The 27,620-nt window shown below is 44.3% G+C and overlaps 1 protein-coding gene across 4 annotated transcripts in view; it reads left to right on the forward strand.

Annotated features, from left to right (window-relative positions):
• The window catches only part of LOC306774048 (ras-related protein ralB-A-like), a 29,643-nt gene extending 2,359 nt beyond the window's left edge, over nucleotides 1–27,284 (forward strand). For 3 of the 4 annotated variants that reach the window (XM_079264026.1, XM_079264028.1, XM_079264027.1), the window contains 4 exons: nucleotides 20,477–20,663; nucleotides 20,744–20,952; nucleotides 26,533–26,707; nucleotides 26,780–27,284. In XM_079264026.1, the coding sequence (XP_079120152.1) occupies nucleotides 20,550–20,663; nucleotides 20,744–20,952; nucleotides 26,533–26,707; nucleotides 26,780–26,884 (603 nt within the window). In that variant the 5' untranslated portion in view covers nucleotides 20,477–20,549 and the 3' untranslated portion in view covers nucleotides 26,885–27,284. The remainder of the gene's footprint in view (nucleotides 1–20,476; nucleotides 20,664–20,743; nucleotides 20,953–26,532; nucleotides 26,708–26,779) is intronic. The other variant, XM_079264029.1, reaches the window with a different exon arrangement.
• Nucleotides 27,285–27,620: the final 336 nt, after the last annotated feature.

Genomic DNA, 27,620 nt, shown 5'->3' on the forward strand with positions numbered 1-27,620 from the left:
CCAACTGTCTCCTCTATCCTCTACTTGTCTTTACTAGTCCCCAATTTCTCCTCTATCCTCTACTGGTTTATAGTAGTCCCCAACTGTCTCCTCTATCCTCTACTGGTCTAGAGTTGTCCCCAAGTGTCTCCGCTATCCTCTACTGGTCTTTAGTTGTCCCCATCTGTCGACTCTATGCTCTACTGGTCTATAGTTGTCCCCAACTGTCTCCTCTGTCCTCTACTGGTCTTTAGCAGTCCCCAACTGTCTCCTCTATGCTCTACTGGTTTATAGTTGTCCCCAACTGTCTCCGCTATCCTCTACTGGTCTTTAGTTGTCCCCATCTGTCGACTCTATGCTCTACTGGTCTATAGTTGTCCCCAACTGTGTCCTCTGTCCTCTACTGGTCTTTAGCAGTCCCCAACTGTCTCCTCTATGCTCTACTGGTTTATAGTTGTCCCCAACTGTCTCCGCTATCCTCTACTGGTCTATAGTTGTCCCCATCTGTCTCCTCTGTCCTCTACTGTTCTTTAGTAGTCCCCAACTGTCTCTTCTACTGGTCCATAGTTGTCCCCAACTGTCTCCTTTATCCTCTACTGGTCTATAGTTGTCCCCAACTGTCTCCTCTATCCTCTACTGGTCTATAGTTGTCCCCAACTGTCTCCTCTGTCCTCTACTGTTCTTTAGTAGTCCCCAACTGTATCCTCTACTGGTCTATAGTTTTCCCCAATTGTCTCCTCTATCCTCTACTGGTTTATAGTGGTCCCCAACTGTCTCCTCTATCCTCTACTGGTCTATAGTTGTCCCCAACTGTCTCCTCTGTCCTCTACTGGTCTTTAGTAGTCCCCAACTGTCTCCTCTATCCTCTACTGGTCTTTAATAGTCCCCAATTGTCTCCTCTATCCTCTACTGGTTTATAATAGTCCCCAACAGTCTCCTCTATCCTCTACTGGTCTATAGTTGTCCCCAACTGTCTCCTCTGTCCTCTACTGGTCTTTAGTAGTCCCCAACTGTCTCCTCTGTCCTCTACTGGTCTTTAGTAGTCCCCAATTGTCTCCTCTATCCTCTACTGGTTTATAATAGTCCCCAACAGTCTCCTCTATCCTCTACTGGTCTATAGTTGTCCCCAACTGTCTCCTCTGTCCTCTACTGGTCTTTAGTAGTCCCCAACTGTCTCCTCTATCCTCTACTGGTCTTTAATAGTCCCCAATTGTCTCCTCTATCCTCTACTGGTTTATAATAGTCCCCAACAGTCTCCTATGTCCTCTACTGGTCTATAGTTGTCCCCAACTGTCTCCTCTGTCCTCTACTGGTCTTTAATAGTCCCCAACTGTCTTCTTTATCCTCTACTGGTCTTTAATAGTCCCCAACTGTCTCCTCTGTCCTCTACTGGTCTTTAGCAGTCCCCAACTGTCTCTTCTATGCTCTACTGGTTTATAGTTGTCCCCAACTGTCTCCGCTATCCTCTACTGGTCTATAGTTGTCCCCATCTGTCTCCTCTGTCCTCTACTGTTCTTTAGTAGTCCCCAACTGTCTCTTCTACTGGTCCATAGTTGTCCCCAACTGTCTCCGCTATCCTCTACTGGTCTATAGTTGTCCCCAAATGTCTCCTCTGTCCTCTACTGGTCTATAGTAGTCCCCAACTGTCTCCTCTGTCCTCTACTGGTCTATAGTAGTCCCCAACTGTCTCCTCTGTCCTCTACTGTTCTATAGTAGTCCCCAACTGTCTCCTCTACTGGTCTATAGTTGTCCCCATCTGTCTCCTCTGTCCTCTACTGGTCTATAGTTGTCCCCAACTGTCTCCTCTGTCCTCTACTGTTCTTCAGTAGTCCCCAACTGTATCCTCTACTGGTCTATAGTTGTCCCCAACTGTCTCCTCTGTCCTCTACTGGTCTATAGTTGTCCCCAACTGTCTCCTCTGTCCTCTGCTGTTCTTCAGTAGTCCCCAACTGTATCCTCTACTGGTCTATAGTTGTCCCCATCTGTCTCCTCTGTCCTCTACTGGTCTATAGTAGTCCCCAACTGTCTCCTCTACTGGTCTATAGTTGTCCCCATCTGTCTCCTTTGTCCTCTACTGGACTATAGTAGTCCCCAACTGTATCCTCTACCGGTCTATAGTTGTCCCCAACTGTCTCCTCTGTCCTCTACTGGTCTTTAGTAGTCCCCATCTGTCTCCTCTGTCCTCTACTGGTCTTGAGTTGTCCCAAACTGTCTCCTCTGTCCTCTACTGGTCTTTAATAGTCCCCAATTGTCTCCTCTATCCTCTACTGGTTTATAGTGGTCCCCAACTGTCTCCTCTATCCTCTACTGGTCTATAGTTGTCCCCAACTGTCTCCTCAGTCCTCTACTGGTCTTTAGTAGTCCCCAACTGTCTCCTCTATCCTCTACTGGTCTTTAATAGTCCCCAATTGTCTCCTCTATCCTCTACTGGTTTATAGTAGTCCCCATCTGTCTCCTCTATCCTCTACTGGTCTAGAGTTGTCCCCAACTGTCTCCTTTGTCCTCTACTGTTTTTTAGTAGTCCCCAACTGTCTCCTCTACTGGTCTATAGTTGTCCCCATCTGTCTCCTCTGTCCTCTACTCGTCTTGAGTTGTCCCCAACTCTCTCCTCTGTCCTCTACTGGTCTTTAATAGTCCGCAATTGTCTCCTCTATCCTCTAATGGTTTATTGTGGTCCCCAACTGTCTCCTTTATCCTCTACTGGTCTATAGTTGTCCCCAACTGTCTCCTCTGTCCTCTACTGGTCTTTAGTAGTCCCCAACTGTCTCCTCTATCCTCTACTTGTCTTTACTAGTCCCCAATTGTCTCCTCTATCCTCTACTGGTTTATAGTAGTCCCCAAGTGTCTCCTCTATCCTCTACTGGTATATAGTTTTCCCCAAGTGTCTCCTCTGTCATCTACTGGTCTTTAGCAGTCCCCAACTGTCTCCTCTATGCTCTACTGGTTTATAGTTGTCCCCAACTGTCTCCGCTATCCTCTACTGGTCTTTAGTTTTCCCCATCTGTCGACTCTATGCTCTACTGGTCTATAGTTGTCCCCAACTGTCTCCTCTGTCCTCTACTGGTCTTTAGCAGTCCCCAACTGTCTCTTCTATGCTCTACTGGTTTATAGTTGTCCCCAACTGTCTCCGCTATCCTCTACTGGTCTATAGTTGTCCCCATCTGTCTCCTCTGTCCTCTACTGTTCTTTAGTAGTCCCCATCTGTCTCCTCTGTCCTCTACTGTTCTTTAGTAGTCCCCAACTGTCTCTTCTACTGGTCCATAGTTGTCCCCAACTGTCTCCGCTATCCTCTACTGGTCTATAGTTGTCCCCAAATGTCTCCTCTGTCCTCTACTGGTCTATAGTAGTCCCCAACTGTCTCCTCTGTCCTCTACTGTTCTTTAGTAGTCCCCAACTGTATCCTCTACTGGTCTATAGTTGTCCCCAACTGTCTCCTCTGTCCTCTACTGTTCTATAGTAGTCCCCAACTGTCTCCTCTACTGGTCTATAGTTGTCCCCATCTGTCTCCTCTGTCCTCTACTGGTCTATAGTTGTCCCCAACTGTCTCCTCTGTCCTCTACTGTTCTTCAGTAGTCCCCAACTTTCTCCTCTATCCTCTACTGGTTTATAGTGGTCCCCAATTGTCTCCTCTATCCTCTACTGGTCTATAGTGGTCCCCAACTGTCTCCTCTGTCCTCTACTGGTCTTTAGTAGTCCCCACCTGTCTCCTCTATCCTCTACTGGTCTTTAATGGTCCCCAATTGTCTCCTCTATCCTCTACTGGTTTATAGTAGTCCCCAACTCTCTCCTCTATCCTCTACTGGTCTTGAGTTGTCCCCATCTGTCTCCTCTATCCTCTACTGGTCTATAGTTGTCCCCATCTGTCTCCTCTGTCCTCTACTGGTCTTTAGTAGTCCCCAACTGTCTCCTCTATCCTCTACTGGTCTTTAATAGTCCCCAATTGTCTCCTCTATCCTCTACTGGTTTATAGTAGTCCCCAACTGTCTCCACTATCCTCTACTGGTCTAGAGTTGTCCCCAACTGTCTCCTTTGTCCTCTACTGTTTTTTAGTAGTCCCCAACTGTATCCTCTACTGGTCTATAGTTGTCCCCATCTGTCTCCTCTGTCCTCTACTGGTCTTTAGCAGTCCCCAACTGTCTCCTCTGTCCTCTACTGGTCTTTAATAGTCCCCAATTGTCTCCTCTATCCTCTAATGGTTTATTGTGGTCCCCAACTGTCTCCTTTATCCTCGACTGGTCTATAGTTGTCCCCAACTGTCTCCTCTGTCCTCTACTGGTCTTTAGTAGTCCCCAACTGTCTCCTCTATCCTCTACTTGTCTTTACTAGTCCCCAATTTCTCCTCTATCCTCTACTGGTTTATAGTAGTCCCCAACTGTCTCCTCTATCCTCTACTGGTCTAGAGTTGTCCCCAAGTGTCTCCGCTATCCTCTACTGGTCTTTAGTTGTCCCCATCTGTCGACTCTATGCTCTACTGGTCTATAGTTGTCCCCAACTGTCTCCTCTGTCCTCTACTGGTCTTTAGCAGTCCCCAACTGTCTCCTCTATGCTCTACTGGTTTATAGTTGTCCCCAACTGTCTCCGCTATCCTCTACTGGTCTTTAGTTGTCCCCATCTGTCGACTCTATGCTCTACTGGTCTATAGTTGTCCCCAACTGTGTCCTCTGTCCTCTACTGGTCTTTAGCAGTCCCCAACTGTCTCCTCTATGCTCTACTGGTTTATAGTTGTCCCCAACTGTCTCCGCTATCCTCTACTGGTCTATAGTTGTCCCCATCTGTCTCCTCTGTCCTCTACTGTTCTTTAGTAGTCCCCAACTGTCTCTTCTACTGGTCCATAGTTGTCCCCAACTGTCTCCTTTATCCTCTACTGGTCTATAGTTGTCCCCAACTGTCTCCTCTATCCTCTACTGGTCTATAGTTGTCCCCAACTGTCTCCTCTGTCCTCTACTGTTCTTTAGTAGTCCCCAACTGTATCCTCTACTGGTCTATAGTTTTCCCCAATTGTCTCCTCTATCCTCTACTGGTTTATAGTGGTCCCCAACTGTCTCCTCTATCCTCTACTGGTCTATAGTTGTCCCCAACTGTCTCCTCTGTCCTCTACTGGTCTTTAGTAGTCCCCAACTGTCTCCTCTATCCTCTACTGGTCTTTAATAGTCCCCAATTGTCTCCTCTATCCTCTACTGGTTTATAATAGTCCCCAACAGTCTCCTCTATCCTCTACTGGTCTAGAGTTGTCCCCAACTGTCTCCTCTGTCCTCTACTGGTCTTTAGTAGTCCCCAACTGTCTCCTCTGTCCTCTACTGGTCTTTAGTAGTCCCCAATTGTCTCCTCTATCCTCTACTGGTTTATAATAGTCCCCAACAGTCTCCTCTATCCTCTACTGGTCTATAGTTGTCCCCAACTGTCTCCTCTGTCCTCTACTGGTCTTTAGTAGTCCCCAACTGTCTCCTCTATCCTCTACTGGTCTTTAATAGTCCCCAATTGTCTCCTCTATCCTCTACTGGTTTATAATAGTCCCCAACAGTCTCCTATGTCCTCTACTGGTCTATAGTTGTCCCCAACTGTCTCCTCTGTCCTCTACTGGTCTTTAATAGTCCCCAACTGTCTTCTTTATCCTCTACTGGTCTTTAATAGTCCCCAACTGTCTCCTCTGTCCTCTACTGGTCTTTAGCAGTCCCCAACTGTCTCTTCTATGCTCTACTGGTTTATAGTTGTCCCCAACTGTCTCCGCTATCCTCTACTGGTCTATAGTTGTCCCCATCTGTCTCCTCTGTCCTCTACTGTTCTTTAGTCGTCCCCAACTGTCTCTTCTACTGGTCCATAGTTGTCCCCAACTGTCTCCGCTATCCTCTACTGGTCTATAGTTGTCCCCAAATGTCTCCTCTGTCCTCTACTGGTCTATAGTAGTCCCCAACTGTCTCCTCTGTCCTCTACTGGTCTATAGTAGTCCCCAACTGTCTCCTCTGTCCTCTACTGTTCTATAGTAGTCCCCAACTGTCTCCTCTACTGGTCTATAGTTGTCCCCATCTGTCTCCTCTGTCCTCTACTGGTCTATAGTTGTCCCCAACTGTCTCCTCTGTCCTCTACTGTTCTTCAGTAGTCCCCAACTGTATCCTCTACTGGTCTATAGTTGTCCCCAACTGTCTCCTCTGTCCTCTACTGGTCTATAGTTGTCCCCAACTGTCTCCTCTGTCCTCTACTGTTCTTCAGTAGTCCCCAACTGTATCCTCTACTGGTCTATAGTTGTCCCCATCTGTCTCCTCTGTCCTCTACTGGTCTATAGTAGTCCCCAACTGTCTCCTCTACTGGTCTATAGTTGTCCCCATCTGTCTCCTTTGTCCTCTACTGGACTATAGTAGTCCCCAACTGTATCCTCTACCGGTCTATAGTTGTCCCCAACTGTCTCCTCTGTCCTCTACTGGTCTTTAGTAGTCCCCATCTGTCTCCTCTGTCCTCTACTGGTCTTGAGTTGTCCCAAACTGTCTCCTCTGTCCTCTACTGGTCTTTAATAGTCCCCAATTGTCTCCTCTATCCTCTACTGGTTTATAGTGGTCCCCAACTGTCTCCTCTATCCTCTACTGGTCTATAGTTGTCCCCAACTGTCTCCTCAGTCCTCTACTGGTCTTTAGTAGTCCCCAACTGTCTCCTCTATCCTCTACTGGTCTTTAATAGTCCCCAATTGTCTCCTCTATCCTCTACTGGTTTATAGTAGTCCCCATCTGTCTCCTCTATCCTCTACTGGTCTAGAGTTGTCCCCAACTGTCTCCTTTGTCCTCTACTGTTTTTTAGTAGTCCCCAACTGTATCCTCTACTGGTCTATAGTTGTCCCCATCTGTCTCCTCTGTCCTCTACTCGTCTTGAGTTGTCCCCAACTCTCTCCTCTGTCCTCTACTGGTCTTTAATAGTCCGCAATTGTCTCCTCTATCCTCTAATGGTTTATTGTGGTCCCCAACTGTCTCCTTTATCCTCTACTGGTCTATAGTTGTCCCCAACTGTCTCCTCTGTCCTCTACTGGTCTTTAGTAGTCCCCAACTGTCTCCTCTATCCTCTACTTGTCTTTACTAGTCCCCAATTGTCTCCTCTATCCTCTACTGGTTTATAGTAGTCCCCAAGTGTCTCCTCTATCCTCTACTGGTATATAGTTTTCCCCAAGTGTCTCCTCTGTCATCTACTGGTCTTTAGCAGTCCCCAACTGTCTCCTCTATGCTCTACTGGTTTATAGTTGTCCCCAACTGTCTCCGCTATCCTCTACTGGTCTTTAGTTTTCCCCATCTGTCGACTCTATGCTCTACTGGTCTATAGTTGTCCCCAACTGTCTCCTCTGTCCTCTACTGGTCTTTAGCAGTCCCCAACTGTCTCTTCTATGCTCTACTGGTTTATAGTTGTCCCCAACTGTCTCCGCTATCCTCTACTGGTCTATAGTTGTCCCCATCTGTCTCCTCTGTCCTCTACTGTTCTTTAGTAGTCCCCAACTGTCTCTTCTACTGGTCCATAGTTGTCCCCAACTGTCTCCGCTATCCTCTACTGGTCTATAGTTGTCCCCAAATGTCTCCTCTTTCCTCTACTGGTCTATAGTAGTCCCCAACTGTCTCCTCTGTCCTCTACTGTTCTTTAGTAGTCCCCAACTGTATCCTCTACTGGTCTATAGTTGTCCCCAACTGTCTCCTCTGTCCTCTACTGTTCTATAGTAGTCCCCAACTGTCTCCTCTACTGGTCTATAGTTGTCCCCATCTGTCTCCTCTGTCCTCTACTGGTCTATAGTTGTCCCCAACTGTCTCCTCTGTCCTCTACTGTTCTTCAGTAGTCCCCAACTTTCTCCTCTATCCTCTACTGGTTTATAGTGGTCCCCAATTGTCTCCTCTATCCTCTACTGGTCTATAGTGGTCCCCAACTGTCTCCTCTGTCCTCTACTGGTCTTTAGTAGTCCCCACCTGTCTCCTCTATCCTCTACTGGTCTTTAATGGTCCCCAATTGTCTCCTCTATCCTCTACTGGTTTATAGTAGTCCCCAACTCTCTCCTCTATCCTCTACTGGTCTTGAGTTGTCCCCATCTGTCTCCTCTATCCTCTACTGGTCTATAGTTGTCCCCATCTGTCTCCTCTGTCCTCTACTGGTCTTTAGCGGTCCCCAACTGTCTCCTCTATCCTCTACTGGTTTATAGTTGTCCCCAACTGTCGCCCCTATCCTCTACTGGTCTATAGTTGTCCCCAACTGTCTCTTCTGTCCTCTACTGATCTATAGTTGTCCCCATCTGTCTCCTCTATCCTCTACTGGTCTATAGTTGTCCCCAACTGTCTCCTCTGTCCTCTACTGTTCTTTAGTAGTCCCCAACTGTATCCTCTACTGGTCTCTAGTTGTCCCCATCTGTGTCCTCTGTCCTCTACTGGTCTATAGTAGTCCCCATCTGTCTCCTATATCCTCTACTGGTCTATAGTAGTCCCCAACTGTCTCCTCTATTGGTCTATAGTTGTCCCCATCTGTCTCCTCTGTCCTCTATTGGTCTATAGTTGTCCCCATCTGTCTCCTCTGTCCTCTACTGGTCTATAGTAGTCCCCATCTGTCTCCTATGTCCTCTACTGGTCTTGAGTTGTCCCCAACTGTCTCCTCGGTCCTCTACTGGTCTTTAATAGTCCCCAATTGTCTCCTCTATCCTCTACTGGTTTATAGTGGTCCCCAACTGTCTCCTCTATCCTCTACTGGTCTATAGTGGTCCCCAACTGTCTCCTCTGTCCTCTACTGGTCTTTAGTAGTCCCCAACTGTCTCCTCTATCCTCTACTGGTCTTTAATAGTCCCCAATTGTCTCCTCTATCCTCTACTGGTTTATAATAGTCCCCAATTGTCTCCTCTATCCTCTACTGGTCTATAGTTGTCCCCAACTGTCTCCTCTGTCCTCTACTGGTCTTTAGTAGTCCCCAACTGTCTCCTCTGTCCTCTACTGGTCTTTAATAGTCCCCAACTGTCTTCTTTATCCTCTACTGGTCTTTAATAGTCCCCAACTGTCTCCTCTGTCCTCTACTGGTCTTTAGTAGTCCCCATCTGTCTCCTCTTTCCTCTACTGGTCTTGAGTTGTCCCCGACTGTCTCCTCTATCCTTTACTGGTTTCTAGTAGTCCCCATCTGTCTCCTATGTCGTCTGCTGGTCTCTCGTTGTCCCCATCTGTCTCCTCTCGACTGTACTGGTCTATAGTTGTGCCCAACTGTCTCCTCTATCTTCTACTGGTCTTAAGTAGTCCCCAACTGTCTCCTCTCGACTCTACTGGTCTCTAGTAGTCCCCATCTGTCTCCTCTCAACTCTACTGGTCTTAAGTAGTCCCCAACTGTCTCCTATGTCTTCTACTGGTCTTAAGTAGTCCCCATCTGTCTCCTCTCGACTCTACTGGTCTCTAGTAGTCCCCATCTGTCTCCTCTCGACTCTACTGGTCTTAAGTAGTCCCCAACTGTCTCCTATGTCTTCTACTGGTCTCTAGTTGTCCCCATCTGTCTCCTGTCGACTCCACTGGTCTATAGTTGTCCCCATCTGTCTCCGCTATCCTCTACTGGTCTATAGTTGTCCCCAACTGTCTCCTCTATCCTCTACTGGGCTATAGTTGTCCCCATCTGTCTCCTCTGTCCTCTACTGTTCTTTAGTAGTCCCCAACTGTATCCTCTACTGGTCTATAGTTGTCCCCATCTGTCTCCTCTGTCCTCTACTGGTCTATAGTAGTCCCCAACTGTCTCCTCTGCTGGTCTATAGTTGTCCCCATCTGTCTCCTCTGTCCTCTACTGGTCTATAGTTGTCCCCAACTGTCTCCTCTGTCCTCTACTGGTCTATAGTAGTCCCCAACTGTCTCATCTGCTGGTCTATAGTTGTCCCCATCTGTCTCCTCTATCCTCTACTGGTCTATAGTTGTCCCCATCTTTCTCCTCTGTCCTCTATTGGTCTATAGTAGTCCCCATCTGTCTCCTCTATCCTGTACTGGTTTATAGTGGTCCCCAACCTTCTCCTCTATCCTCTACTGGTCTATAGTTGTCCCCAACTGTCTCCTCTGTCCTCTACTGGTCTTTAGTATTCCCCAACTTTCTCCTCTATCCTCTACTGGTCTTTAATAGTCCCCAATTGTCTCATCTATCCTCTACTGGTTTATAGTGGTCCCCAACTGTCTCGTCTATCCTCTACTGGTCTATAGTTGTCCCCAACTGTCTCCTCTGTCCTCTACTGGTCTTTAGTAGTCCCCAACTGTCTCCTCTATCCTCTACTGGTCTTTAATAGTCCCCAATTGTCTCCTCTATCCTCTACTGGTTTATAATAGTCCCCAACAGTCTCCTCTATCCTCTACTGGTCTATAGTTGTCCCCAACTGTCTCCTCTGTCCTCTACTGGTCTTTAGTAGTCCCCAGCTGTCTCCTCTGTCCTCTACTGGTCTTTAATAGTCCCCAACTGTCTTCTTTATCCTCTACTGGTCTTTAATAGTCCCCAACTGTCTCCTCTATCCTCTACTGGTCTATAGTTGTCCCCATCTGTCTCCTCTTTCCTCTACTGGTCTTGAGTTGTCCCCAACTGTCTCCTCTATCCTTTACTGGTTTCTAGTAGTCCCCATCTGTCTCCTATGTCGTCTGCTGGTCTCTCGTTGTCCCCATCTGTCTCCTCTCTACTGTACTGGTCTATAGTTGTGCCCAACTGTCTCCTCTATCTTCTACTGGTCTTAAGTAGTCCCCATCTGTCTCCTCTCGACTCTACTGGTCTCTAGTAGTCCCCATCTGTCTCCTCTCAACTCTACTGGTCTTAAGTAGTCCCCAACTGTCTCCTATGTCTTCTACTGGTCTATAGTTGTCCCCATCTGTCTCCTCTATCTTCTACTGGTCTTAAGTAGTCCCCATCTGTCTCCTCTCGACTCTACTGGTCTCTAGTAGTCCCCATCTGTCTCCTCTCGACTCTACTGGTCTTAAGTAGTCCCCAACTGTCTCCTATGTCTTCGACTTGTCTCTAGTTGTCCCCATCTGTCTCCTGTCGACTCCACTGGTCTATAGTTGTCCCCATCTGTCTCCGCTATCCTCTACTGGTCCATAGTTGTCCCCATCTGTCTCCTCTATCCTCTACTGGTCTATAGTAGTCCCCAACTGTCTCCTCTGTCCCCTACTGTTCTTTAGTAGTCCCCAACTGTATCCTCTACTGGTCTTTAGTTGTCCCCAAGTGTCTCCTCTTTCCTCTACTGGTCTATAGTAGTCCCCAACTGTCTCCTCTACTGGTCTATAGTTGTCCCCATCTGTCTCCTCTGTCCTCTACTGGTCTATAGTTGTCCCCAACTGTCTCCTCTGTCCTCTACTGGTCTATAGTAGTCCCCAACTGTCTCCTCTACTGGTCTATAGTTTTCCCCATCTGTCTCTTCTGTCCTCTACTGGTCTATAGTTGTCCCCAACTGTCTCCTCTGTCCTCTACTGGTCTATAGTAGTCCCCAACTGTCTCCTCTACTGGTCTCTAGTAGTCCCCATCTGTCTCCTCTCAACTCTACTGGTCTTAAGTAGTCCCCAACTGTCTCCTATGTCTTCTACTGGTCTCTACTTGTCCCCATCTGTCTTCTCTATCTTCTAATGGTCTTAAGTAGTCCCCATCTGTCTCCTCTCAACTCTACTGGTCTCTAGTAGTCCCCATCTGTCTCCTCTCGACTCTACTGGTCTTAAGTAGTCCCCAACTGTCTCCTATGTCTTCGACTTGTCTCTAGTTGTCACCATCTGTCTCCTGTCGACTCCACTGGTCTATAGTTGTCCCCATCTGTCTCCGCTATCCTCTACTGGTCCATAGTTGTCCCCATCTGTCTCCTCTATCCTCTACTGGTCTATAGTAGTCCCCAACTGTCTCCTCTGTCCCCTACTGTTCTTTAGTCGTCCCCAACTGTATCCTCTACTGGTCTATAGTTGTCCCCATCTGTCTCCTCTTTCCTCTACTGGTCTATAGTAGTCCCCAACTGTCTCCTCTACTGGTCTATAGTTGTCCCCATCTGTCTCCTCTGTCCTCTACTGGTCTATAGTTGTCCCCAACTGTCTCCTCTGTCCTCTACTGGTCTATAGTAGTCCCCAACTGTCTCCTCTACTGGTCTATAGTTTTCCCCATCTGTCTCTTCTGTCCTCTACTGGTCTATAGTTGTCCCCAACTGTCTCCTCTGTCCTCTACTGGTCTATAGTAGTCCCCAACTGTCTCCTCTACTGGTCTCTAGTAGTCCCCATCTGTCTCCTCTCAACTCTTCTGGTCTTAAGTAGTCCCCAACTGTCTCCTATGTCTTCTACTGGTCTCTAGTTGTCCCCATCTGTCTTCTCTATCTTCTAATGGTCTTAAGTAGTCCCCATCTGTCTCCTCTCAACTCTACTGGTCTCTAGTAGTCCCCATCTGTCTCCTCTCGACTCTACTGGTCTTAAGTAGTCCCCAACTGTCGCCTATGTCTTCTACTGGTCTCCAGTTGTCCCCATCTGTCTCCTGTCGACTCCACTGGTCTATAGTTGTCCCCATCTGTCTCCGCTATCCTTTACTGGTCTATAGTTGTCCCCAACTGTCTCCTCTATCCTCTACTGGGCTATAGTTGTCCCCATCTGTCTCCTCTGTCCTCTACTGGTCTATAGTAGTCCCCAACTATCTCCTCTGCTGGTCTATAGTTGTCCCCATCTCTCTCCTCTGTACTCTACTGGTCTATAGTTGTCCCCAACTGTCTCCTCTGTCCTCTACTGGTCTATAGTAGTCCCCAACTGTCTCCTCTACTGGTCTATAGTTGTCCCCATCTGTCTCCTCTATCCTCTACTGGTCTATAGTTGTCCCCATCTGTCTCCTCTGTCCTCTATTGGTCTATAGTAGTCCCCATCTGTCTCCTCTATCCTGTACTGGTTTATAGTGGTCCCCAACCTTCTCCTCTATCCTCTACTGGTCTATAGTTGTCCCCAACTGTCTCCTCTGTCCTCTACTGGTCTTTAGTATTCCCCAACTTTCTCCTCTATCCTCTACTGGTCTTTAATAGTCCCCAATTGTCTCCTCTATCCTCTACTGGTTTATAATAGTCCCCAACAGTCTCCTCTATCCTCTACTGGTCTATAGTTGTCCCCAACTGTCTCCTCTGTCCTCTACTGGTCTTTAGTAGTCCCCAACTGTCTCCTCTGTCCTCTACTGGTCTTTAATAGTCCCCAACTGTGTTCTTTATCCTCTACTGGTCTTTAATAGTCCCCAACTGTCTCCTCTATCCTCTACTGGTCTATAGTTGTCCCCATCTGTCTCCTCTTTCCTCTACTGGTCTTGAGTTGTCCCCATCTGTCTCCTCTATCCTTTACTGGTTTCTAGTAGTCCCCATCTGTCTCCTATGTCGTCTGCTGGTCTCTCGTTGTCCCCATCTGTCACTTCTCGACTGTACTGGTCTATAGTTGTGCCCAACTGTCTCCTCTATCTTCTACTGGTCTTAAGTAGTCCCCATCTGTCTCCTCTCGACTCTACTGGTCTCTAGTAGTCCCCATCTGTCTCCTCTCAACTCTACTGGTCTTAAGTAGTCCCCAACTGTCTCCTATGTCTTCTACTGGTCTCTAGTTGTCCCCATCTGTCTCCTCTATCTTCTACTGGTCTTAAGTAGTCCCCATCTGTCTCCTCTTTACTCTACTGGTCTCTAGTAGTCCCCATCTGTCTCCTCTCGACTCTACTGGTCTTAAGTAGTCCCCAACTGTCTCCTATGTCTTCTACTGGTCTCTAGTTGTCCCCATCTGTCTCCTGTCGACTCCACTGGTTTATAGTTGTCCCCATCTGTCTCCGCTATCCTCTACTGGTCTATAGTTGTCCCCAACTGTCTCCTCTATCCTCTACTGGGCTATAGTTGTCCCCATCTGTCTCCTCTATCCTCTACTGGTCTATAGTAGTCCCCAACTGTCTCCTCTGTCCCCTACTATTCTTTAGTAGTCCCCAACTGTATCCTCTACTGGTCTATAGTTGTCCCCATCTGTCTCCTCTTTCCTCTACTGGTCTATAGTTGTCCCCAACTGTCTCCTCTGTCCTCTACTGGTCTATAGTAGTCCCCAACTGTCTCCTCTACTGGTCTATAGTTGTCCCCATCTGTCTCCTCTGTCCTCTACTGGTCTATAGTTGTCCCCAACTGTCTCCTCTGTCCTCTACTGGTCTATAGTAGTCCCCAACTGTCTCCTCTACTGGTCTCTAGTAGTCCCCATCTGTCTCCTCTCAACTCTACTGGTCTTAAGTAGTCCCCAACTGTCTCCTATGTCTTCTACTGGTCTCTAGTTGTCCCCATCTGTCTTCTCTATCTTCTAATGGTCTTAAGTAGTCCCCATCTGTCTCCTCTCGACTCTACTGGTCTCTAGTAGTCCCCATCTGTCTCCTCTCGACTCTACTGGTCTTAAGTAGTCCCCAACTGTCTCCTATGTCTTCTACTGGTCTCTAGTTGTCCCCATCTGTCTCCTGTCGACTCCACTGGTCTATAGTTGTCCCCATCTGTCTCCGCTATCCTTTACTGGTCTATAGTTGTCCCCAACTGTCTCCTCTATCCTCTACTGGGCTATGGTTGTCCCCATCTGTCTCCTCTATCCTCTACTGGTCTATAGTAGTCCCCAACTGTCTCCTCTGTCCCCTACTGTTCTTTAGTAGTCCCCAACTGTATCCTCTACTGGTCTATAGTTGTCCCCATCTGTCTCCTCTTTCCTCTACTGGTCTATAGTAGTCCCCAACTGTCTCCTCTACTGGTCTATAGTTGTCCCCATCTGTCTCCTCTGTCCTCTACTGGTCTATAGTTGTCCCCATCTGTCTCCTCTGTCCTCTACTGGTCTATAGTTGTCCCCATCTGTCTCCTCTGTCCTCTATTGGTCTAAAGTAGTCCCCATCTGTCTCCTCTATCCTCTACTGGTTTATAGTGGTCCCCAACCTTCTCCTCTATCCTCTACTGGTCTATAGTTGTCCCCAACTGTCTCCTCTGTCCTCTACTGGTCTTTAGTAGTCCCCATTTTTTCCTCTATCCTCTACTGGTCTTTAATAGTCCCCAATTGTCTCCTCTATCCTCTACTGGTTTATATTGGTCCCCAATTGTCTCCTCTATCCTCTACTGGTCTATAGTTGTCCCCAACTGTCTCCTCTGTCCTCTACTGGTCTTTAGTAGTCCCCAACTGTCTCCTCTATCCTCTACTGGTCTTTAATAGTCCCCAATTGTCTCCTCTATCCTCTACAGGTTTATAGTAGTCCCCAACTCTCTCCTCTATCCTCTACTGGTCTAGAGTTGTCCCCAACTGTCTCCTCTGTCCTCTACTGGTCTTTAGTAGTCCCCAACTGTATCCTCTACTGGTCTATAGTTGTCCCCAAGTGTCTCCTCTCTCCTCTACTGGTCTTTAGTTGTCCCCATCTGTCTCCTCTATCCTCTACTGGTCTATAGTTGTCCCCATCTGTCTCCTCTGACCTCTACTGGTCTTTAGCAGTCCCCAACTGTCTCCTCTATCCTCTACTGGTTTATAGTTGTCCCCAACTGTCGCCGCTATCCTCTACTGGTCTATAGTTGTCCCCAACTGTCTCCTCTGTCCTCTACTTTTCTTTAGTAGTCCCCAACTGTATCCTCTACTGGTCTATAGTTGTCCCCAAGTGTCTCCTCTCTCCTCTACTGGTCTTTAGTTGTCCCCATCTGTCTCCTCTATCCTCTACTGGTCTATAGTTGTCCCCATCTGTCTCCTCTGTCCTCTACTGTTCTCTTAGTAGTCCCCAACTGTATCCTCTACTGGTCTATAGTTGTCCCCAAGTGTCTCCTCTCTCCTCTACTGGTCTTTAGTTGTCCCCATCTGTCTCCTATATCCTCTACTGGTCTATAGTTGTCCCCATCTGTCTCCTCTGTCCTCTACTGGTCTTTAGCAGTCCCCAACTGTCTCCTCTATCCTCTACTGGTTTATAGTTGTCCCCAACTGTCGCCGCTATCCTCTACTGGTCTATAGTTGTCCCCATCTGTCTCCTCTATCCTCTACTGGTCTATAGTAGTCCCCATCTGTCTCCTATGTCCTCTACTGGTCTTGAGTTGTCCCCAACTGTCTCCTCTGTCCTCTACTGGTCTTTAATAGTCCCCAATTGTCTCCTCTATCCTCTACTGGTTTATAGTGGTCCCCAACTGTCTCCTCTATCCTCTACTGGTCTATAGTTGTCCCCAACTGTCTCCTCTGTCCTCTACTTGTCTTTAGTAGTCCCCAACTGTCTCCTCTATCCTCTACTGGTCTTTAATAGTCTCCAATTGTCTCCTCTATCCTCTACTGGTTTATAATAGTCCCCAACAGTCTCCTCTATCCTCTACTGGTCTATAGTTGTCCCCAACTGTCTCCTCTGTCCTCTACTGGTCTATAGTAGTCCCCAACTGTCTCCTCTTTCCTCTACTGGTCTTTTATAGTCCCCAACTGTCTTCTTTATCCTCTACTGGTCTTTAATAGTCCCCAACTGTCTCCTCTATCCTCTACTGGTCTATAGTTGTCCCCAACTGTCTCCTCTGTCCTCTACTGGTCTTTAGTAGTCCCCATCTGTCTCCTCTTTCCTCTACTGGTCTTGAGAGTTCCCCAACTGTCTCCTCTATCCTTTACTGGTTTCTAGTTGTCCCCATCTGTCTCCTATGTCGTCTGCTGGTCTCTCGTTTTCCCCATCTGTCTCCTCTCGACTGTACTGGTCTATAGTTGTCCCCAACTGTCTCCTCTATTGGTCTATAGTTGTCCCCATCTCTCTCCTCTGTCCTCTACTGGTCTATAGTTGTCCCCATCTGTCTCCTCTCGACTCTACTGGTCTCTAGTAGTCCCCATCTGTCTCCTCTCAGCTCTACTGGTCTTAAGTAGTCCCCAACTGTCTCCTATGTCTTCTACTGGTCTATAGTTGTCCCCATCTGTCTCCTCTATCTTCTACTGGTCTTAAGTAGTCCCCATCTGTCTCCTCTCGACTCTACTGGTCTCTAGTAGTCCCCATCTGTCTCCTCTCGACTCTACTGGTCTTAAGTAGTCCCCAACTGTCTCCTATGTCTTCTACTGGTCTCTAGTGTTCCCCATCTGTCTCCTGTCGACTCCACTGGTCTATAGTTGTCCCCATCTGTCTCCGCTATCCTCTACTGGTCTATAGTTGTCCCCAACTGTCTCCTCTATCCTCTACTGGGCTATAGTTGTCCCCATCTGTCTCCTCTGTCCTCTACTGGTCTATAGTAGTCCCCAACTGTATCCTCTACTGGTTTATAGTTGTCCCCATCTGTCTCCTCTGTCCTCTACTGGTCTATAGTAGTCCCTAACTGTCTCCTCTACTGGTCTATAGTTGTCCCCATCTGTCTCCTCTGTCCTCTACTGGTCTATAGTTGTCCCCAACTGTCTCCTCTGTCCTCTACTGGTCTATGGTAGTCCCCAACTGTCTCCTCTACTGGTCTATAGTTGTCCCCATCTGTCTCCTCTGTCCTCTACTGGTCTATAGTTGTCCCCATCTGTCTCCTCTGTCCTCTATTGGTCTATAGTAGTCCCCATATGTCTCCTCTGTCCTCTACTGGACTTGAGTTGTCCCCAACTGTTTCCTCTATCCTCTACTGGTCTTTAATAGTCCCCAATTGTCTCCTCTATCCTCTACTGGTTTATAGTGGTACCCAACCGTCTCCTCTGTCCTCTACTGGTCTTTAATAGTCCCCAATTGTCTCCTCTATCCTCTACTGGTTTATAGTAGTCCCCAACTGTCTCCTCTATCCTCTACTGGTCCATAGTTGTCCCCAACTGTCTCCTTTATCCTCTACTGGTATATAGTTGTCCCCAACTGTCTCTCTGTCCTCTACTGGTCTTTAGTAGTCCCCAACCGTCTCCTCTATCCTCTAGTGGTTTATAGTAGTCCCCATCTGTCTCCTGTCGACTCTACCGGTCTCTAGTAGTCCCCATCTGTCTCCTCTGTCGTCTACTGGCCTCTAGTAGTCCCCATCTGTCTCCTCTGTCCTCTACTGGTCTATAGTTGTCCCCAACTGTCTCCTATGTCCTCTACTGGTCTCTAGTTGTCCCCATCTGTCTTCTCTCGTCTCCACTGGTCTATAGTTGTCCCCATCTGTCTCCTCTATCTTCTACTTGTCTTAAGTAGTCCCTATCGGTATCCTCTCGACTCTACTGGTCTCGAGTGGTCCCCATCAGACTCCTCTGTCCTCTACTGGCCTCTAGTAGTCCCCATCTGTCTCCTCTCTCCTCTACTGGTCTTTAATAGTCCCCAATTGTCTCCTCTATCCTCTACTGGTTTATAGTAGTCCCCAACTGTCTCCTCTATCCTCTACTGGTCTATAGTTGTCCCCAACTGTCTCCTCTGTCCTCTACTGGTCTTTAGTTGTCCCCATCTGTCTCCTCTGTCCTCTACTGGTCTTTAATAGTCCCCAATTGTCTCCTCTATCCTCTACTGGTTTATAGTAGTCCCCAACTGTCTCCTCTATCGTCTACTGGTCTATAGTTGTCCCCGTCTGTCTCCTCTATCCTCTACCTGTCCATAGTTGTCCCCATCTGTCTCCTCTGTCCTCTATTGGCCTCTAGTAGTCCCCATCTGTCTCCTCTATCCTCTACTGGTTTATAGTTGTCCCCAACTGTCTCCTCTGTCCTCTACTGGTCTATAGTAGTCCCCAACTGTATCCTCTACTGGTTTATAGTTCCCCCATCTGTCTCCTCTGTCCTGTACTGGCCTCTAGTAGTCCCCATCTGTCTCCTCTATCCTCTACTGGTTTATAGTTGTCCTCAACTGTCTCCTCTGTCCTCTACTGGTCTTTAATAGTCCCCAATTGTCTCCTCTATCCTCTACTGGTTTATAGTAGTCCCCAACCGTCTCCTCTATCCTCTACTGGTCTATAGTTGTCCCCAACTGTCTCCTCTGTCCTCTACTGGTCTTTAGTTGTCCTCAACTGTCTCCTCTGTCCTCTACTGGTCTTGAGTTTTCCCCAACTGTCTCCTCTGTCCTCTACTGGTCTTTAGTAGTCCCCAACTGTATCCTCTACTGGTCTATAGTTGTCCCCATCTGTCTCCTCTGTCCTCTATTGGCCTCTAGTAGTCCCCATCTGTCTCCTCTATCCTCTACTGGTTTATAGTTGTCCCCAACTGTCTCCTCTGTCCTCTACTGTTCTTTAGTAGTACCCAACTGTATCCTCTACTAGTTTATAGTTGTCCCCATCTGTCTCCTCTGTCCTGTACTGGCCTCTAGTAGTCCCCATCTGTCTCCTCTATCCTCTACTGGTTTATAGTTGTCCTCAGCTGTCTCCTCTGTCCTCTACTGGTCTTTAATAGTCCCCAATTGTCTCCTCTATCGTCTACTGTTCTATAGTTGTCCCCGTCTGTCTCTTCTATCCTCTACTGGTCCATAGTTGTCCCCATCTGTCTCCTCTATCCTCTACTGGTCTATAGTTGTCCCCAACTGTCTCCTCTGTCCTCTACTGTTCTTTAGTAGTCCCCAACTGTATCCTCTACTGGTCTATAGTTGTCCCCAACTGTCTCCTATGTCCTCTACTGTTCTTTAGTAGTCCCCAACTGTATCCTCTACTGGTCTATAGTTGTCCCCATCTAGTTGTCCCGACTCCCCAACTGTCTCCTCTGTCCTCTACTGGCCTCTAGTAGTCCCCATCTGTCTCCTCTGTCCTCTACTGGTTTATAGTTGTCCCCAACTGTATCCTCTACTGGTCTATAGTTGTCCCGACTCCCCAACTGTCTCCTCTGTCCTCTACTGGTCTATAGTAGTCCCCATCTGTCTCCTCTGTCCTCTACTGGTCTATAGTTGTCCCCATCTGTCTCCTCTATCCTCTACTGGTCTATAGTTGTCCCCAACTGTCTCCTCTGTCCTCTACTGGTCTATAGTAGTCCCCATCTGTCTCCTCTGTCCTCTACTGGTCTATAGTTGTCCCCATCTGTCTCCTCTATCCTCTACTGTTCTTTAGTAGTCCCCAACTGTATCCTCTACTGGTTTATAGTTGTCTCCATCTTTCTCCTCTGTCCTCTACTGGTCTATAGTAGTCCCCATCTGTCTCCTCTGTCCTCTACTGGTCTTTAATAGTCCCCAATTTTCTCCTCTATCCTCTACTGGTTTATAGTGGTCCCCAACTGTCTCCTCTATCCTCTACTGGTCTATAGTTGTCCCCAACTGTCTCCTCTATCCTCTTCTGGTCTTTAGTAGTCCCCATCTGTCTCCTCTATCCTCTACTGGTCTATAGTAGTCCCCAACTGTCTCCTCTGTCCTCTACTGGTTTATAGTTGTCCCCAACTGTCTCCTCTATCGGTCTATAGTTTTCCCCAACTGTCTCCGCTATCCTCTACTGGTCTATAGTTGTCCCCAACTATCTCCTCTGTCCTCTACTGATCTATAGTTTTCCCCATCTGTCTCCTCTATCCTCTACTGGTCTATAGTTGTCCCCATCTGTCTCTAATGGACTCTACTGGTCTGTAGCTTTCCCCATCTGTCTTCTCTGGACTGTGCTGTTCTCTAGTAGTCTGCCCACCACACGTCCCTCTTTGGGCCTTATTGGTCTCTTTATGTCCTTACTGGTCTTCCTTTTTGTCTGCAGGTCTCCTCTGGTCCTTACTGGTGTCCTCTGGTCTCTGTAGGACTTGAGGGTGAAACCCTGACAGACCAGAGTCATGTCCTCTGGCCGGAGAACGAACCTGAGCTCTCTGGTCCTCCATAAGGTAATCATGGTGGGCAGCGGCGGCGTGGGGAAGTCCGCTCTCACCTTGCAGTTCATGTATGACGAGGTGAGCCTTCAGTCAGGACTCCATTTTCCATCATCCTCTCTGTCTGCGCCCGGTCACATGACCCTGTCCTTTTTCCACAGTTTGTGGAGGACTACGAGCCCACCAAGGCCGACAGCTACAGGAAAAAGGTGGTGCTGGACGGCGAGGACGTCCAGATTGACATCCTGGACACGGCGGGGCAGGAGGACTACGCCGCCATCAGGGACAACTACTTCCGCAGCGGCGAGGGCTTCCTCCTGGTCTTCTCCATCACAGAGCAAGAGTCCTTCACGGCCACGTCGGAGTTCAGGTTGGGTCAGAGCTGGTCCTGGATTGTACAGAAGCTTACTCTGCTTTAGGTTTTCCTGCTGTATCTGGACCACTTCTGATCCAGAATCCATGCTCCGCCATCCTCATCAGCTTCTCTGAGCTGGATTCTTTCTAGACCCGATCTGTATGCCCACTTTGGTTCTGCTGGGAGGGGCAGCACTTCACAGCCATGTGTGCAAAATGACTTCATACGATTTATTATCAGATTCATTATCTGATTCATTACTGAGTCAATATCTGATTCATTAGTTAATTCATTTCTGATTTAGTATCTGATTGGTTAGTTATTTCATTACTTATTCATTCTGATTCATGGTCTGATTCATTATCTGATTCATTACTGATTCATTAGTTAATTCATTACTGATTTATTATCTGATTCATTAGTTAATTCATTACTTATTCATTCTGATTCATGGTCTGATTCATTATCTGATTCATTAGTTAATTCATTACTGATTCATTATCAGATTTATTACTGATTCATTACTGAGTCAATATCTGATTCATTAGTTAATTCATTACTGATTTATTATCTGATTCATTAGTTAATTCATTACTGATTCATTATCTGATTCATTAGTTAATTCATTACTGATTCATTATCTGATTCAGCACTGATTTATTATCTGATTCATTACTGATTTATTATCTGATTCATTAGTTAATTCAGTATCTGATTCATTACTGATTCATTATCTGATTCATTAGTTAATTCATTACTGATTTATTATCTGATTCAGCACTGATTTATTATCTGATTCATTAGCTTATTCAGTATCTGATTCATTAGTTAATTCATTACTGATTCATTATCTGATTCATTAGTTAATTCATTACTGATTCATTAGTTAATGCATTACTGATTCATTAGTTAATTCATTACTGATTTATTATCTGATTCATTAGTTAATTCAGTATCTGATTCATTACTGATTTATTATCTGATTCAGCACTGATTTATTATCTGATTCATTAGTTTATTCAGTATCTGATTCATTAGTTAATCCATTACTGATTCATTAGTTAATGCATTACTGATTCATTAGTTAATTCATTACTGATTTATTATCTGATTCATTAGTTAATTCAGTATCTGATTCATTACTGATTTATTATCTGATTCAGCACTGATTTATTATCTGATTCATTAGCTTATTCAGTATCTGATCCATTAGCTTATTCAGTATCTGATTCATTATCGGATTTATTACTGAGTCAATATCTGATTCATTAGTTAATTCATTACTGATTTATTATCTGATTCATTAGTTAATTCATGACTGATTTATTATCTGATTCATTACTGATTCATTATCTGATTCATTAGTTAATTCATTACTGATTCATTATCTGATTCAGCACTGATTTATTATCTGATTCATTAGCTTATTCAGTATCTGATCCATTAGCTTATTCAGTATTTGATTCATTATCGGATTTATTACTGAGTCAATATCTGATTCATTAGTTAATTCATTACTGATTTATTATCTGATTCATTAGTTAATTCATGACTGATTTATTATCTGATTCAGTATCTGATTCATTATCTGATTCATTAGTTAATTCATTACTGATTCATTATCTGATTCAGCACTGATTTATCTGATTCATTAGTTTATTCAGTATCTGATTCATTAGTTAATTCATTACTGATTCATTATTTGATTCAGCACTGATTTATTATCTGATTCATTAGTTTATTCAGTATCTGATTCATTAGTTAATTCATTACTGATTCATTAGTTAATGCATTACTGATTCATTAGTTAATGCATTACTGATTTATTAGTTAATTCATTATCTGATTCATTAGTTATTTCATTACTGATTCATTATCTGATTCAGCACGGATTTATTATCTGATTCATTAGTTTATTCAGTATCTGATTCATTAGTTTATTCAGTATCTGATTCATTAGTTAATGCATTACTGATTCATTAGTTAATTCAGTATCTGATTCATTACTGATTCATTAGTTAATTCATTTCTGAATCATTATCTGATTCATTAGTTAATTCATTACTGATTCATTAGGTAATTCATTACTGATTTATTATCTGATTCATTAGTTAATTCCGTATCTGATTCATTATCTGATTCATTACTGATTCATTATCTGATTCAGCACTGATTTATTATCTGATTTATTAGTTAATTCAATATCTGATTCTTTAGTTAATTCGTTACTGATTCATTATCTGATTCATTCGTTAATCGTTACTGATTCATTGTCAGATTCACTGTCTGATTCAGTACTGATTCATTATCTGATTCATTAGTAAATTCATTCCTGATTCATTATCTGATTCATTAGTTAATTCATTACTGATTCATTATCTGATTCATCACTGATTTATTATCTGATTCATTAGTTTATTCAATATCTGATTCATGAGTTTATTCAGTATCTGATTCATTAGTTAATGCATTACTGATTCATTAGTTAATTCATTACTGATTTATTATCTGATTCATTAGTTAATTCAGTATCTGATTCATTACTGATTCATTATCTGATTCATTAGTTAATTCATTTCTGATTCATTCCTGATTTATTATCTGATTCATTAGTAAATTCATTCCTGATTCATTATCTGATTCATTAGTAAATTCATTCCTGATTCATTATCTGATTTAGTATTTATTCATTATCTGATTCAGTACTGATTCATTATCTGATTCAGTACTGATTCATTATCTGATTCATTATTTGATTCATTAGTTAAATCATTACTGATTCAATATCTGACTCATTAGTTAATTCATTACTGATTTATTATCTGATTCATGATCTGATTCAGTACTGATTCATCATTTGATTCATTATCTGATTCATTACTGATTCATTCTCATTCAGCACTGATTCATTATTTGATTCATTACTGATTCATTATCTGATTCATTAGTGAATTTTTTATTGATTTATTATCTGATTCATTATCTGACTAATTACTGATTCATTCCTGATTTATTATCTGATTCATTAGTTAGTTCATTTCTGATTCATTAGTTAATTATTGATTCATTATCTGATTTATTATCTGATTCATTATTGATTCATTATCTAATTCATTAGTTAATTCATTCTTGATTCATTATCTGATTCATTAGTTAATTCATTGCTGATTTATCTGATTAATTAGTTAAATCACTACTGAGTCATTAGTTAATTCATTACTGATACATTATCTTATTCAGTACTGATTCATTATCTGATTATCAGATTCATTATCTGATTCAGTTCTGTTTCATTATCTGATTCATTACTGATTCATTATCTGATTCATTAGTTAATTCAATCTTGATTCATTATCTGATTCATTATCTGATTCAGTACTGATTCATTATGGTATTCAGTAGATTCATTTTCTGATTCATTAGTTAATTCTGACTGATTCATTATCAGATTCATTATCTGATTCATTACTGATTCATTATCTGATTCATTAGTTAATTCATTCTTGATTCATTATCTGATTCATTAGTTAATTCATTACTGTTTCATTATCTGATTCAGTACTTATCCATTATCTGATTCAGTACTGATTCATTATTTGATTCATTGGTTAAGTCATTACTTATTCATTATCTGACTCATTCGTTAATTCATTACTGATTTATTATCTGATTCATTATCTGATTCAGTACTGATTCATCATCTGATTCATTATTTGATACATTACTGATTCATTATCTGATTCATTACTGATTCATTAGTTAATTTATTACTGATTTATTATTAGATTCATTATCTGATTCATTATCTGTCTAATTACTGATTCATTACTGATTTATTATCTGATTCATTAGTTAATTCATTCCTGATTCATTACTGAGTCAGTTAATTCATTACTGATTCATTATCTTATTCAGTACTGATTCATTATCTGATTCATTACTGATTCATTATCTGATTCCTTACTTATTAATTATCTGATTCATTAGTTAATTTATTACTGATTTACTATCTTATTCACTAAGTAATTCATTACTGATTTATTTTTATTCACTAGTTAATTCATTACTGATTCATTATCAATTCATTATGTGATTCATTACTGATTCATTCGTTGATTCATTACTGATTCATTATCTAATTCATTAGTTAATTCATTACTGATTCATTATATGATTCATTAGTTAATTCTTTACTGTTCCATTATCTGATTCATTGGTTAATTCATTACTGATTTATTAGCTGATTCATTATCCGATTCATTCCTGATTATCTGATTCATTAGTTGATTCATTACTGATCATTTTCTCATTCATTATCTGATTCTTTTCTGATTTGTTATCTGATTCATTACAGATTCATTACTGTTCCATTCTTGTCAGAAAGTTTCCAACAAGCTGAAAAAGCTCCATGTTTGTTAGATTAATGAAGGAGTCTGTGAACGAGACGTAAAACTGCTTTGTAGAAACTTCCGTTTTACTGGTAAATATTTAAAGACGTCATTTCCGACCAATTCAGAGACTGAGGCAGAACATTTGTGAGCCAGGATGGTCACTAGAAGCAGATCTGTTTCTGCTGGATGTTTAGGAGGAGTGCAGGCATTCCCTCCAGAAAGGAAGCAGACAACCTCCGCCATTTTGTAGATTCCCAGTGGAGTCAGCGACTGGTGTGCAGACAGCGGCATTAAACAGGTGTCCTGCAGCATCTTCTAACATGCAGAACTTTAAAGGTGGAGTATGTAAGATTTTCAATATTTTGAAAATAAATTAACTAAAAAAAATACTACAATCATAATAGTTTTTTTAAACATGTAGGTTCCAGTCTGTCCATATTTGATGCGTTATTAAATTACAAGTTTAATTAATGACAAAGACCCTTCTTAAATGTTTGCCTACCAGTAAAAAAAAGTGCTTTTTGTCATTTGTCATTAATTAAACTTAAATTTAATAACGCACCAAATATGGACAGACTGGAACCTACATGTTTAAAGAACTTTCTAATTATGATTGTAGTTATGTTATTAGTTAATTTATTTAGAAAATATTGAAAATCTTACATACTCCACCTTTAACATTCAGGCTTAAAAAAAGTTCCCAGATGGTCATGATTCATGTTTTAACTCGCTGTCTTCCAGTCAGGCAACTGGCTGTGATGTTAAGTGTAAAACTCTCCAACACCCTCAAAGTGGCCAATTTGTGATCATTAGCAAATACCGTATAAAGAAGAAAATCGCACACACGTAAACATGTTACCATGACAACACCCGACAATTCAGGGGATTGGGACTAATGAACCACATATTGATCAATAACGTGGTGTTCACACGACAAACTTAACAATCAGACACCCCGTGATCAGGTAGCTGCATACGTGGTGATGAAACGACACCACCCCCCACCCCACCGGGAATGTCGTGCTCTAAACATGCAGGTCTGACCGTTCTGAAACCTGCACACACTTCTGTAAAAGTGTTTATTTTATTTGGCGAGGACAATCAAACCGAGCGGGTGATGGAAAGTCCCTGCCTGCAGTGTCTCGTCTGAAGCTGTCCTGGCTGGACAACACGGCTCCCTAACTCAGCATCTGGTTGGTGTCAGGGAGCAGATCCTGAGGGTGAAAGAGGAGGACGGCATACCTCTCCTCCTGGTGGGGAACAAGTCAGACCTGGAGGACCGGCGGCAGGTTTCTGGAGACGACGCGGCAGCCAAAGCCAGGGAGTGGGGCATCCAGTATGTGGAGACGTCGGCCAAGACGAGAGGAAACGTGGACAAGGTGCAGCCACAGCAGCGCTGACGTTGATGGCTCAGACACAACCCCGTCTCACGTCTGTCTTCTGTCCTCCAGGTGTTCTTCGACCTGATGAGGGAGGTGCGCAAGAAGAAGATGTCCGAGACGAGGCAGGACGGGCCGAGCGGAAAGAAGAAGAAGAAGCACTGCTGCATACTTTAACCCGGAGGAGCGTGCTCAGACGGACAGTCCAACGGCAGCTGGCGCTCGTCGTCATGGCGCCGTGCGCTCCCATTCCCAGACCTCCTGACCCGCTTCCTGTGACGTGGCCAACACAGAAAGCTTTTCTACACAATCCCGCTCTGTATTTAGCCTTTCTACGAGGATGTCTTCACATTCCCGCTGTCTGACTGTCCTTCCTTCCGCGCTGTCCGTCTCCTCCTTTATGGGCCAACATATAATTTATAATCAGGTTGCAAAGGGAATCTATTTAAATCACCTGTATCATATTGTACCTCCTCACTGTTGTATTTATGACCTGTTTCTTTGGTTTGGGGTTTATTTGTCTTCCTGTTCACAGGAACACACTTTCTGTCCATGTCATAATAAAAGACCATCTGATCACTGATGCTGTTTGTGTTCATCGAAGAGCAAAACCAACATGATGCAGGAAACCACAGCAATTTCCAGAGCTGCAGAATAAATAAGCCGGGTCCTTCGCGTAGAAGGACCGAACGAGACGGAGCAGGGTTGGAGGGGGTCAGGAAGAGACCAGGGGCTGCAAATAGCCTGGAAACCTTTTAACAATCTGAGCACAAAACTATGTAAAAAGATGAGACGAAAACTGTGCGACTCATCTTACATCTATCCTGCTTTGATATAGATAAAAAGTAGTTCTAGGATGTTTAGCATTGTTAGCATCTGTTAGCATGTTTGTAAAGTAGTTCCAGGATGATGT

This window comes from Telmatherina bonti (assembly GCF_933228915.1).
Source record: "Telmatherina bonti genome assembly, chromosome: 24".
In the NCBI taxonomy this organism is placed as follows: Eukaryota; Metazoa; Chordata; class Actinopteri; order Atheriniformes; family Telmatherinidae; genus Telmatherina; species Telmatherina bonti.